Raw genomic sequence first — 13,956 nt, forward strand, 5'->3', positions numbered from 1 at the left:
ACACACACCGTTTTTCTTTTTTTACATGCAACCGGCTAGAAATCATAATAAAATCTTATGATGCAGATTTTTTGGTAAGAAAGTACTCCATTGGCTGTGATCACACACACACAACAATGCATCTTTCCAACTGGATTTTACTGTGTGAACTGGTAAAATCCAGCTGGAAAATGCACTGAAAGTGGATTGAAAGTATATTATTTAGTATATGTCGTTGCAACCATCGTTTCCTACTGATCACTGTCACTATTGCGCTCTTCCCTGCAGAGTAGAAATAAAGCAGCTTAAAAAGTAACCAATAGAACGCACTAAAGCAACAGCCGACACCACAAGAACTCGAAAGCGGTCGCGCAGCTTAAACTTCTGTTGGTATTTTTTTTACGGGAAGCCGCCATTGGCCCATCACTCCCTTCGGCGCCTGGCGCAGTGCCACTCTAGGCGGTACCATCTCTCATTCCCCGAGCATCGGTCTCTATGGCTCCTCTCGCCATAAGACGCCGTGGTGGTCCTAGAGTTACAAAAATACCCGCTCAATCATCGCGGCACTTCCGATCTAAAACCGGAAATGACTTTCTGGTCAAACGCGCGCTCACAGAAGGAAAATTTATTGTGCTTGGCTGGGAGGACAGAATGCCTAGAGCGGCCGCCTCTGGTCGAACCGCGTCCCTCAGTTTTTACGCTTGAGGTGACGATCTGGTTTTCCGTTCTATGGTTCTGGGAGACATAACGTCGTTCCGGTCAGGGACCGGAAGTGGACGGCTGGCGAGCGTTGCCGTGGAGACACGCCGCTGTTTGCCACCAAGGACGGGGCCTGCTGCGAGCGGGGCCGCTGGATGGAGCCAGTGGGAGGTGAGAGGGGCTGGCGCTGCTCTGCGGCTCCCAGCCGATATCCCTTCCTGCCTTGCCCCGCATTTGTCTAGGGTACATATCTTCCCTTCCTCCTAGGGGATCGGATGGCGTCGATGTATTGGGTGGGTGGATGGGTGGGGGTTAGTAGTATCTTGCAATTCTTGCCTAGGGGCTTCCGCCCCAGCTTGCGTTCTTACACATATTTTTCTCTGACTTTTACACCAATAAGCTGAGGGCGGCGTCACCCTTCTCCTGCTCTCTTCTTAACAACAATCCTGTAAAGTAGGCTAAGCTCTAAGGTTGCCAACTCCGGCTTAGGTAATTCCTGGAGATCTGAGGATGGTGTTTGGGAAAAGGCCTGCGTTTGGGCAGGCAGGGAAGTTAGCTCACGGGGTTGTGATTTCACAAAGTCTGCTTTCTGATGCTGTTTTTCTTGCTGAACTAAAGCTGGAGATAAGTGAAATTCCAGGAGAATTCCAGCTGCCAACTGGAGATTGGCAGCCATGCTTTGCTTGGAGAGACCATGACTATCCCATATTCACCCAATGAGCTTTATGACTGACTAAACCCCAGTCTCCTATTTCCAAGAGGTTCACAATGGGTGTGTTCGCACTACACTAAATAATGCATTTTGCAACTGGATTTTTACTGTGTAAGAATAAACAAAAATCCAGTTGCAATATGCACTATTTAGTGACATGTGAACACACCCAATGTTATGCGTAATTAAATGGGGTTGGGAACAATACTTCCTCTAAGCTGTGAAGCCTTGTGAACAAAAAATTCTACTTGCTGAGCTACTGATATTAAAGTTGTGACCTACTGCATAAGTTAGTTTGCTCTGGGGGCATTTTTCCTGAGCTAAGACAAAAATGTGTGAGCCAGAGACTAAAAAACTGTGAGCTAGTTCACACTAACTCAGAGGGAAAAGTGGTTGGGAAGAGATTTGGAAGGCGAGACAGTGAAAAGTGTTATACGCAAAATCTTATATAACAGAAAGCTGCACACGCCAACATTCCTGCCACCCCCCTCTTACCAAATGGAGTGTTCTGGGGAAGCTGAATGACTGTTTTTATTTTTTCAAAAGGGGTGTGCAGCAGGCAGAAACTCAGATCTAGCCTCTTCTTTGGAACCCATTCTTCCTCCAGCAACCTCAGGGTAGCATATGTGGTTCTCCTTCCTTTCCATTATATGAGTTGGACTGTGAAGTGGGCTTAATGGCAGAGAGAGACTGGCCCTAAATCACACACAGTGAGCTTATTAGGTGAGAGTGCGATTTGAATCCGCATCTCTCTGGTCCTCGTATGACACTGGAAGCACTGCAACCGCACTGCCCTTCTAGGTTTTCTGGTCAAGGATTCTGTGCACCTCTATGGTGCTGGAAAGTGCCATCAAATTAGAAGATGATGATATTGGATTTATATCCTGCCCTTCACTCTGAGTCTCAGAGCGGCTCACAATCTCCTTTCCCTTCCTCCCCCACAACAGACACCCTGTGAGGTGGGTGGGGCTGAAAGGACTCTCACAGCAGCTGTCCTTTCAAGGACCACCTCTGCCAGAACTATGGCCGACCCAAGGCCATGCCAGCAAGTGCAGGAGTGGGAAATCAAACCCGGTTCTCCCAGATAAGAGTCCGCACACTTAACCACTACACCAAACTGACTTACGGTGACCCCTTAGGCAAGAGATGTTTGGAAGTGGTTTGCCATTGCCTGCCTCTGTGTCATAAGCCTGGCATTGCTTAGAGGTCTTCCATCCCAGTACTTTCCAGGGCCAGCACTTCTTAGCTTCTGAGATCTGACAAGATCAGGTTTGCTTGGGCTATCCAGGTCAGAGTGTGCTACTGTAGCTCTGCATATAACGTGTGACCATCTGATATAACTACCATATACTGTACATTGCTCTTTACAGAATTACTGAAAAAGGCGACAAGCAAATGGAATTTTTATTCAATTGTTAGCATTTAAATATTTATCTCCTTCTCCAGAATGTTTTGTCCATCAGACTTCAGCACCTCCTTTTGTAAAGTACCCCATCCACAGACGCATTTTAGATTTGCTATAAGGTAAATTGTGCCCATTTTCAAATACCTGCTCCATCTCAATTTTAAAAAATGGTAAATGCCACTATATAGAAATCCAGTAAACTAAAACTACTAAATATTTCTGTTTCCTCCATTTAAATGTATTCATTCTAAGTTGTAATTACCACGTAGACATCTGTTTCTCAATAGGCATCCCCTATCCTATGTCAGTCCAGTTATCGTGTGTATAAACTGGGAAAGAGAACCATGAGTGGGTTCCAAATAAGAGGCTAGAGGGGAGGTGAAATAAAAATTTGCTAGATGTCTGCTGCATCCAGGGATCTTTACATGGGCCATCGCATACATAACTTTCAACATCACCTCAGAACCAGTCCACAAAGAGTGACTGAAATGTGGAATTCGCTGCCACAGAATGTAGTAATGGCCACAAGAATAAACGAGATCAGATAGGCTTATCCCTCATGAATCTATCAATGGCTACTAGTCGTGGTGACTGAGAGGAACCTCCGCATCCAGAGGTACTAAGCCTCTGCATCCCAGAACCAGGAGGCACCATCATGGGCTCAGCCTCTGTTCCCTGTTGTCGGCCCTCCAGAGGAACTGGTTGGCCATAGTGTGAGACAGGATGCTGGACCAGATGGACCACTGGTCTGATCCAGCAGAAATCATCTTATGTTCTCATTGCATATGCTCTGCTCCTATTTCTTGGCTCCTCCCCCTGCTCAATCACAGCCCCTATTTTGCAAGAAGTTCTAGGAGTGCCTTTTAAAATCCTCAGTGTGATTTGCCAGAGTTTAAAAGCAGCGGCCCTACTGCCGCTTGTGGGAATAGTCGGCATCACAGTTCCAGCAAGAGAAAGGGTGGGTGGGTGGGTGTACACCTGCAGAGTGGGAAGCGACACACCTTAGTAGTGAATCTTAGTGCAAATCACATACCCAAATTACATACTCCAAGATATATACAACTAAACTGTGCCCATTTTCAAATACCTGCTCCATCTCAATTTTGTAAAAAATGGTAAATGCTTATTTACAAAACAAGAGGAGATATTCTCCCCTGGCCTTGGGCAGCGTAACCCTGAGATTCAGTTCTTTTCACCCTTGTCGATAGTTTATTAATTCAGACTGAATTTATCATTTGACAGGGCCTGTACTGCTGTTGCCCAGGCTTTTTGTATTGCTTGTGCTGCCTTGGAGTTTCTGTTGCTGGGCATATTAAACTGAACAAACAAAACACACCTGCTCTTTTTAACAAAAAAAGGCACTCCTGTTCAATGGCTGAGAGTTCTCTTGGGGCCTGGTTTTTGCTGCTAACTCAGGCCAGCTTTTTCTGCATCCTTTTTTTGCTCTCAAAGTCAACAGGCCTATAACTGCCAACCCAGCTTTGCTCGACACATAGCAGCAGCACCTCCCACCTTTGGGACTACAGCTGCCTTTGCCATTGGTGGGGATCCTTCCATTTTCCTGGTTCCTATTTTTGAGGAGAGCCGAAACCAAAGGGTGATGCTAAACAGCCTCCAAGTGACTGTCTTTTCCAAAGACAGAAAAGAGCACAGTGTAACAATAGGCACCTTGTTCTTAAGGCACCATTCCAGGTTGGGGTGGACTTGAGAAATATTGGATGCAGAAGGTGGTTTGGATGTAAGGCTGTGTAAATTCAAATAATTTAAACTGGATCAGGGGAAAGATGCCCAGCGCTTAGGGAAAACATTGTCAGCTGACGAGTCTGAGACTGTATTCAACAGACCTGAGGCTTGAAGGTTTCAGTTACCAGTCAGCTTCTGGCCTCTGTTCAAGATGCTGGTGGTGACCTTTAAGAATGGGCCTGGCACACCTTCAGGAGCTCCTTCGCTCAGATGTTTCTCACTGTTCTCTGACATCCTGAGACAAGTCTCTCCTCTTTGCATTGTCTTTTAGGAAAGTGTACTCTAGCAAGGCATAAGACAGGGGGCAAACTACTTCTTTGTATCTCTGTTGCTGGGGAAACTGCCACCGCTGAATTTTCTTCAGCTGCTAAAGATGCCATTGCCAGAAAGAAAAAAAATGGGGGCAGGCTTAGGACTCAGCCTCTGTTCTAGAGGACCCCCACCCTGGTCCTCCCTTTGAAAGGGCAACAAACACTCTGCAGAGACAAACATCAAGTCTGTTCTTTCTTTTCTTCCTGGGTTTCAGACCTGAATACCTGTGACTCCCTGGAGCTGCCATTGGAGATTATATCAGAGTGACTGACCTATTTATCAGTGGGAGCTTTGGAGCTGCCAGTCCTTTGGAACCGATGGAGCATCTTTTGCAGGTGAGCCTGTATTCTATTTTCCCCTCCCAACGTTTTATTCATTCTGTCTGACTTCTAAAATGGGGGTATATTTTCATTGCTGCTGCTGTTAGCTCACCCTTTTGTCTTTTTCTGCACGCATAGGCAAGGCTACATACACTCTTCCCCCGCCCCCCTCCACCTGCCCACTTCCTCCTCCCAGCAATTGTCCCCTTTGGGGGGCATCCACAGAAGTTTCCTGTACTGTCCCAGACTTTGCACCAAGTTTGGCAAAGCAACCACTTCTCTTCCACTCAACAAACGCCTACTTGGTGAATTCTATTGCTTCAAACAGGAAGAATGGAATTGTGGGAAGTATTAAGCCAGAAAATTAGGGAGGGGACATGACAAAAAAGAAACGTGGCTGAAGTGGCCAAGGGAAGGACATTGATCAGATCACGTGAAATGTGAGTGTTCCAAGTAATTTCCCACCTACCCCTCCTCAACGGCCAAAGACAGCTTGCTGTATAACATTACAATTACAACAAAACACCAGCTAATCTAGAAACAGCTTAGACTGGCAAAGATCACCCTAGTCTGGTTAGTCACGGCTACCAAATGTCAGTTTTGACCAGGAAAGTAGTAAGAACATATGGGAACAGGAGTCTTGGGCTTTGATGGACCTCTAAAGCTGGGCTCCTCAACAGGGTGCCTACTGGTGCCATGGCCCCATCAGTACCTTTCCTGGCATCTGCCAAAGGCTTTTAGAAAGTGGGCAGGGCCAGGCGAGTCTCATGCCCAGCAGGGCTTCTGATTGGCTGTGCCAATTAAAAAGCATCTTATTAAACAGAACTGCCTTAAATATTGAAGTACTACTTATATATTATTTGGCTTATAGACTGCCCTTCCCTGAAAAAAAAAAGGCTCAGGATGGTTGTGTTACGTTTCAGATGACATAACATTCCTCTTAATTGAACCTGTTAAAAGCGATAGGCTTAGCACTTATTCTAGCAGCAGTGGTTAATATTCTGCATGGGCCATGAAAGCACTTGCAAGTCCTTTCCTGCAGCTGACTCAGATGACAGGAGCCCCCAAAATAGTCCATGAGTCAAAGCCTTCCTCCTTCATTGGCCACATGCTGCTTTTGTCCTGGTCGCTCTTGTTCAGATATTGCCAGGGACGGCCACAGACATGACCATGCTTGAAATAGTTTGAAAGTCAGTGTGCAGAGCATTAACTTTAGTTGCCTGCTCCTGAGATGGGTGGGCTTCCTTCCATTTTGCCATATCTTCCACAGAAGGTGTGAAAAATCACAAGGGGCTTAATCTACTAGGAGATTCTCATGCACATACTGTGGTAACAGGTGGGGTCATTTTGAGGGAGATTTGTGCATCTGAACCTCCTCATGGTCTGTGACAACTTATTGTAGCTGGCTTGAAGAATAACCAGGGCTGCTTTTGTGACTTGCAATGAGTGATAGGTCACGCCTGCAGTAGGCATCCCTTGAGATGTTGTTGTCCATTTGTTTCCACAGGGGTCCTGAAAAGCAATGGCTGCTGCTTCACATCTGAACGTAGCACCCCCTGAACGGCAAACCTCCGCAGGCATCGCAGAGCCTTCCCTCTGGCAGCCATCCTCCGTCACCATGCACGTCACTCGGCCGAAATCTGCAAAGGGGCGCGTGAGGCCAAGCTTGAATCACTCCCATAGCGTGGAGGCCTATTCCTGTCGAGTGCCATCGTCCCCTCAGCCGTTAGTTCCCTCCGACGAACCAGGGAGTGGCCGGAGGGCAGCCTCCTCCCAGCAGCTGTGCCAACCTGTTCAGGCATCTCCTGCTGAAATCCCTGATCTCCTCCAGCAAGTGCCCGCCCGGACCTCCTCTTCCTTGAATAAATACAGGGTGCTCCCGTCCATCAGCAGAAAGGAGTTGAGGAGAGGCGCAGTGGAAGCCATGTCTGAACAGGCAAGTCAACTCCGAGTGAGCAACCAACTGAAGGAGGACGAGCAGGGCTTCAAAGCTCGCCCTCCAGAGAGGATGCCCATCTCTGCCATGACAAAACACGACAGGGGCAGCGGCGAACATGTGAAAATGTCACCACCTCCCTTGGAAACAAAGCCATTTGGTAAAATGAAAGAAGGAAGTACCTCTTTGTTAGCACTGGCTCTGGAAGAGCCCTCCGAGGAGGAGCCCAGATTGCTTTTGGCTGTCAGGTCTCCTTCGGGTCAAAGGTTTGAACACCACTTCCGACCGACCGACAGCCTCGAGACTGTCCTGGCGGTGGCGGAGCGAAAAAACTCAACCGTGTACGAGCGCTGTAGCATTGAAACAGTGGAAGTGCCTCGGCGGACCTTCTCGGACCTCACCAAGTCCTTGCAAGAGTGCGCGATCCTCCACAAGTCAGTGCTTTGTATCTTGCAGGAGGAGCCAGAGGGAGAGCTTTAAGCAGCCAGGGGCTGCTCTCTGTATTAAAGTACCATTGGAGGCCACGGCTCTTCGCCTGATGTCTACTTCTTCGGACCCCGCAGGCGCATTGCTTGCGGCCTAAGAAGTCTGATTTTCCAAGCTGTTCCCTGCATACTCAGAGGGAGCTGTTTCCAACCATCCCATTTCAGTTCTCTTTTTTTACGTGCCTGCCTCCCAGCCGTTTCCCTGGTACTCCCCTTCTCTAGAATCGTTACAAGTGCCTTTCCCTCAGCAAACAGCAGCCCTGCCTTTCAAGGTCACACGTTCTGCTCATTTGTTTCGTATTTCTGATTCGCTTTTTCTCAGTAGGATTAAGTTTTCTTTGGCTCTAGAAGCAAGATCCTTTTTTCTCACTGTAAGTCTAAGGTTAGCGCCCGTAGGATAGGAGGACAGCCACCAGGGGTCTGATCCCAGCCAGGCTCGTTTTCTGACGAATCCCACTTAAATTGTCATCCAGCGGCAATGTCTGTACAGAATCTTTAGCTTTGCCTAGCGCTTTGTTTTTAAATTCTTTCCTTCAGAGAACATTCTGGGTTTGGTTGCAGAGACAGAAAAAGACCCGCGCACTTTTTCTCTTGCCTTCAAGAATAAGCGGCATTTGCTTTCTCCAGCCACCTAACTGGGTTTGGTACATATTTTTAATCAGCTGTTCCTTACAAGATTACAGCGTAAGTTGTTGTTCTTGAAGGAATCGGTTATCAGTATAAATTTGTGTTTCAGTGTTTGGCAGCTGGTGCAAAACCTTTTTTAAAAAAAAACCCCGGAGTTAATTGCAAACTTAACGTTGATTTGGTATTCTTGTTCTCCAAATTGAGTTGATGCTTGTGTATTAACCGCAGTTCTCTCTGAAAACTGCTTTTTCATTTTTAAAATCAACCTTTGTATTTAGCAAAATGCCATTTATGTTCTTGTAAAAAAAAGAATCTGTATTTGTGTGTGTGAGGGGAAGAACCTATCCAAAGGCAACCTTTAGGGCTTGGACAGTTTGTATTATACAAAAACTATATTAACCTACTGGATTGCTTGCCAAATGGGCCCACTCCTGAGTGTTCATGTCTCACGAATGTTTCTCAGCTTTTGCTTCCAACAAAATGGCCAAACTAACCCCTTCAGATTAGAGGGGGCTTTCACCGCTGCTTTCATTAGGTCTGCTGGAACAGGCAACTTCCAAATAAGCTGTACAGAATTGGCAGTTTGACTTTTCTTCCTTCCCATCTAGCAGAAATGTCGGCCCCAGCTAGTTCTAAAGGAGACAGCCTTTTTCTTCGATTACAGCTGCTGAGTTCCTGGCCAAACCCCTCTGCGAGCTGCCTGCCGTTCTCAGCTATAAAGCAATGACTGTGCAACCTGGGATGCCATGAATTAGAAAGCAATGGCAGGGCACATCACACCTCTTTCTGTTGCCTGTCAGTTCCCTGCAGAGCATTGTCTGGGGAGCAAAATATAAAAGAAGTCTGACCACTTTGGGCTGGAGGTTGTGCGAGGTGAGACCTAACTGACAGACAGCATTAGCCCTTCAGGATAGTCTTGAGGCAAAGCCCGATTCAGCTCAGAGTCCCCCCAGCTACTAGAGGGCAGAATTTTTTTTCAATTCAGGCAACTTGAGGAATGGGTGGGAGCAGCTGCCGTTCTGCCAGTTCTCCCCAAGCAGGAAAGCAGCAGCGGTTCACTTTCTGTGCAGCTTTGAGCCCCTTTTGGTCAGGAGGGACAGGCTGGGTCGGATGAATTGCACCGTGCATTCTGTACCGCTGAGTCTTTATTTGGAAGGAGGAGCCATTCCAGCTTGTGTCAGAAACAGGATGAGAGGAAAAGAAGCCGTTAAGTCTAAGCTGGTACCAGTTCCGACATGCAGCAGACGTCGGGCTTCTCAAAACGCTGTACCAGTTCAGCCTGCAGGGGGAGATGTATAGCGAATGCCCCTCCTGCATGAATTAGCACACATATTAGGAAAGCATGTCAGTGCTCAGGCTAGGCTGAACCCTTCACACTGCAAGTTGTGTACGTTCGGGGGAGATTTTCAAGATGTGTATAAAGGTGGCCTATAATTTGATTCTTCTTCATTGACACTGGAGCCACAGTACAAAACCTTCCGCACTGAATTTGGAGGGAGCAGGGGAAGATGAACTCCATGATGTTGGAGCAAGCCGTTGCCTTCAAGCACTGCTTTCTTATTTTCTGAAGCCACCCGAGGGGCTGCATCTCTCTCTGGGGTCGGGATGAGCAAACTAGTCTCAGACCACAGTCGGGAGGGCATGCGGGCATGATGCACTTCATGCCCTTTTCTGGAAAAGGGAAAAATCAAGCTTGAAAACAGTCAATTAACGTACAGAGAAGTGTTATGATTTTTTTGCACGTAATTCACGATGAAACCTGTTATATGTAGTGTTAGGCTCAATAAAGATATTCTGGGTGTGACCGCTTGTTTTAAGTCCATGAAAGCGATTGGTTTTTATACCGGCCAGCTTGTTGGAAAACAGATAGGCCAGGCTAGCCCAATCTCATCAGATCTCGGGAGCTAAGCAGGGTCAGGCCCTAGTCAGTATTTGGATGGGAGACCACCAATGCAGCGACAGGGTCACTATACAAAAGGCAGGCGATGGCAAGCCACCTCTGAACATCTTTCGCCTGGAAAACCCCACAGGGTCACCGTTAAGTCAGATGACAGGGAAAAAAAAAAACCTTGTTGGAAAGACAGAAGAGAAAGCAAGTAGGTTTAAGGTTTTGACCTGTCCATATGTGCTGTGATGCTGGGGCTACTATCCCACAGCCGGAGTGATTTTTCTGGTCAAGAGCTGCTCCATGGATATGAGAGAAGCTGCCCCTGAATACATAGCACCAGGGCTTTTTTAAAAAAACAAACAGCAGGAACGCAGTTCCAGCTGGCTTGGCATCAGGGGGTGTGGCTGAATGTGCAAATGAGTCCCTGCTGGGCGTTTTCTACAAAAAAGCCCTGTGTGAAGCAATGGTGCCATCAGGTGGTGTGACCTAATATGCAAATAAGTCCCTGCTGGGCTTTTGCTACAAAAAAAGGGTCTGTATAGCACCATCAGGAAACCCCAGGAGCAGCTAGATTGTGGGATGAAGATGTCATCTTTAGCTTGTATTTCAAGACCTTTGGTCGGTCCAACGAGTCGACCGTTGAAGCTTGTGGATGCCAGAAGCAACTAGGCAGAAAAATGGCTCTGTGCAACCTGCCCACCTCTCTGGCTTGGATGAAGGATTAACAAAAAGACACCATGGTGGGGCATGTGTAATGTGTGTGTCTCCTAACACTGGCCTTCCCAGCTTAAAAGTCCAGTTGGCAACAAATGCATTTAGGAGAACCTGCTCCTCTCCAGCTGCACAGCCAAGACTGCAGAGCATCACCTGTTGCCAACCTTTGGGGGGGGGGGAGGGGGGGGAGAAAAAAAAACCCGCACAGCAATCCCTATCCCAACAGAAATGATGCTGATGTGGGGGGAAAAAAGGAAACCTGGACTCAATGGATTGCAGTTATTTCTGTATTCTTTTATTCCAATTGAAAAGTTGAAAGAGTACACTGGCCCAGCAGCGTCCGTGCAACCATTTCAAAGCCGGCACACGCTGGTCTCACATTGTCGCTCAGCGGTACTAAGGGGAGGGGGGATTCTGAAGGCCCTCTGCCGCTCAGCACACAAGCATACACTCACCTGCCACTCAAGAGAGGCTTCCAGCAGAATAAAAATAGATACACCTCAGAATACAAAATTTGTGGAATTTTTTCCCCCAAACTTCCTTCACCCCACCCCCTGAAAGCCATTTACACAAATTGATAAAAAGATTGCCGTTAAGGTTCCTAAAATTTTAGGTACATTTTTTTTAAAATAAGCTTTTCTGCCTGTGTGTGTGGGTTCGGTTTTGTTTTACTCGGTAAAAAGAATCCACAATTCTGTCTTTGAACAGAACAACTTAGCAGCCAAAATTGGAAAAGGTTAGAGGGAGGGGAGTCTTTGGAGCAAAGAGTTTGTTAGCTGCTCCGATTCTCAGTCATCGGTGAGAAAAACACTGGGGGGGGGGGGCGGGGAGGAGAGGGAAGGGTGGAAATCAGAGGGTAATCCAGACCTTTGTTGTGCATCAAAGACTGCTACACAGGAACTGGAAGACCCACAGTGATAAAAAAAAAAAATCTGTGCTGGGGTTTACTGAAGCACAGGCAAGATGGAAGCAGATGGATTTCCAACCAGCAGGCAGCGGAACTGATGGAGTCGAGCAGAGAGACCCAAAGCCATGCTTTGTACAGGCAGTGTGACCCACTGAAAGATCTTGGTCAGCACAACCACCACTGGCCTCTTGCAGGTAAAAGCACCCCCCCCCACACACACACACACCAGTTGACTAGTTTGAGTCCAGCAGTCCCTTAAAGACCAGGCATGTTCAACCAAGCAGTATTGCTTGAGGGACCGCTATTCAAGGCTGCATGAGGGCTACCCAACAACAGTGCTTGGTGGGTAGCCCTCCAACGTTCAGAGCTGCTCTGACGAAAGCGGCGTTGCAGAAATAAAAACCTGATGCCCACTTAAACAGAAAGCAAATCGACGTCTCCTTTTGAGAGAAAAAACATGCTCAGGACCAAAATGTTTTGTAAAGAACTAGCTAATAAGCTAGCTTCATCTACACCAACTGCCTCCTGTTTCCCTTCACCCTTGCACTATGAGCCACTGGGTCTCTACGCTGTGGTTCAAGCAAGTGAGGGGAGCTGGCGTGTTTGAGTCAATATCTTTGGACAGGAGAGAGAAATTTGGGTGGGCTATAAAAGCGGTGGCAAAACTGTTATAGCGCTGAGCTGTGACGTCCCTCCCACCTCAAAGCTGGGAGCTGCAGGAACAGATTTGTCGAGAGGGGCTGAATCATCCACACACTTCCCCCCACTTCTTCAAACACACACCCCTTGCCGCAAAGTGTTGACTTCCCAGCAATACTAGATGGTCTCCTAACCAACAAGAGCCTGGACAGATTGGCTGAGGCTTTCTACCTCCCCCTTTCCCTGGTTGACCCAGCACTTCCCTTGCAGATCGTCTATTTGGTACAGCAAAGTTAAAATACATCTTTAATCTAAATGTCCATTCCACTACATATTACACTTCCCATCACTACACCAATTGAAATCTGTTTTTCTAGGTACCCCTGGTGACTATGTTTTTCTAGGTACCCTCTGGTAACTATGAACTTTTGCAACTCAAGTGTCAATTGCTATGATTTCCCCTCAAGGATCTCTGGGAACTGGAGTCCTGCAAGGCAACTGCAGGAACTTCGCAAGTTTATCATTTATTTATTAAATTCATGGACCGCCCCATCCTGACTTGCGCCGGGCTCTTGTCCTTTCAGGGAAAGCTAGCTTTCAAATCAGTCAGTTGTGCTTACCAGCAAAAAGCAATCCTTTCAGATCATTTGCCTGAGAAAAAAAGCAGGCAGCCTGCCAGAAATCTAGGACCGAGAGCTCAACCTGAAAACGCAATTTCCTTAAGTCTTCCATTTTTAGTCAGACTCTGCTCTCTGTTGTTTGAATAGAAAGGTGACCTCCTTACTCCTGGGTTTTTGAACCTTTAAATATACCGCTTGGGTGTGTTTTTAAAAAGTTACTCCCTGCTGACAGAGATAATGCAGGGGATATATTCTCCTATGTGAACCAGCTATGTTTTTGGCATCAGTACATCTTTAAAATTTAAGAGTTTCCCATTTTAAGGCTAAACTAAAAAAAAAAAGTTTCTGTAAACATTTCTTTTTTTCCCCAGAGTTGCACTTTGTTTTAAAATCAAGTCCAGCCACATTTTTTTTTTTTAAGATGAGGTAATTTCTGTATATTTGTTATCTTTAAAAACGTCCCTTTGCGTGTGACTGGCTAAGGTCTGTGCCAATCAGAATGCTGATCCAATCGTAGTAGGAGAGCTACCGTGGGAGGGCGTGTGCCAGTTCTGGCAGCTGCACTTCAATTAGCTATTTTCTCTATTTCATCCAAGTCGTCTGTGTCCAGTTTATGGATCTTCTTGTCTAGAAAGGAGAAACACCGGGCGGATTATGAGTCTATATTCCAAGTCAACAGAAACCCAGAAAAAGTTCTGGGCATTCCACCTGGAGAGAAGGAGAAAAGCCCAAAGTGGTAACTTATCCAGAGATACAGCAAGCAGCTTCCTCTGAGGAAATAATTATACTATTTCTGTGCTCTGGGAACAAACATGTGACCTGATTGTACAAAAAACAGAGAGGATGCAGAATTACTCACATCTACAGACTGACAGCATGAAACATTGCTTCAAACAGTCTTTGTGCAGCTGCCTTGAGGCCCTGGACTCCCAGGAGCTGTTAATTTTTAATGCACATATTTATTTCTGGG

At 46.8% G+C, this 13,956-nt stretch overlaps 2 protein-coding genes across 2 annotated transcripts in view; one reads left to right on the forward strand and one right to left on the reverse strand.

Annotated features, from left to right (window-relative positions):
- Nucleotides 1-603: 603 nt before the first annotated feature.
- Nucleotides 604-10,022, forward strand: UBXN10 (UBX domain protein 10). The gene is made up of 3 exons (XM_060259382.1): nucleotides 604-849; nucleotides 5,065-5,185; nucleotides 6,678-10,022. Exon 3 carries the CDS (start codon nucleotides 6,693-6,695, stop codon nucleotides 7,584-7,586), a length of 894 nt encoding a protein of 297 aa, XP_060115365.1. The 5' UTR covers nucleotides 604-849; nucleotides 5,065-5,185; nucleotides 6,678-6,692; the 3' UTR covers nucleotides 7,587-10,022.
- A 1,071-nt stretch (nucleotides 10,023-11,093) lies between these two features.
- LOC132587372 (ATP-dependent RNA helicase DDX19B) overlaps nucleotides 11,094-13,956 on the reverse strand; it is a 34,490-nt gene continuing 31,627 nt past the window's right edge. The window contains exon 13 of the mRNA XM_060259648.1: nucleotides 11,094-13,613. Coding sequence (XP_060115631.1) covers nucleotides 13,552-13,613 — 62 coding nt within the window. The 3' untranslated portion in view covers nucleotides 11,094-13,551. The remainder of the gene's footprint in view (nucleotides 13,614-13,956) is intronic.

The sequence above is a fragment of the Heteronotia binoei genome, chromosome 18, assembly GCF_032191835.1.
Source record: "Heteronotia binoei isolate CCM8104 ecotype False Entrance Well chromosome 18, APGP_CSIRO_Hbin_v1, whole genome shotgun sequence".
Taxonomy (NCBI): domain Eukaryota; kingdom Metazoa; phylum Chordata; class Lepidosauria; order Squamata; family Gekkonidae; genus Heteronotia; species Heteronotia binoei.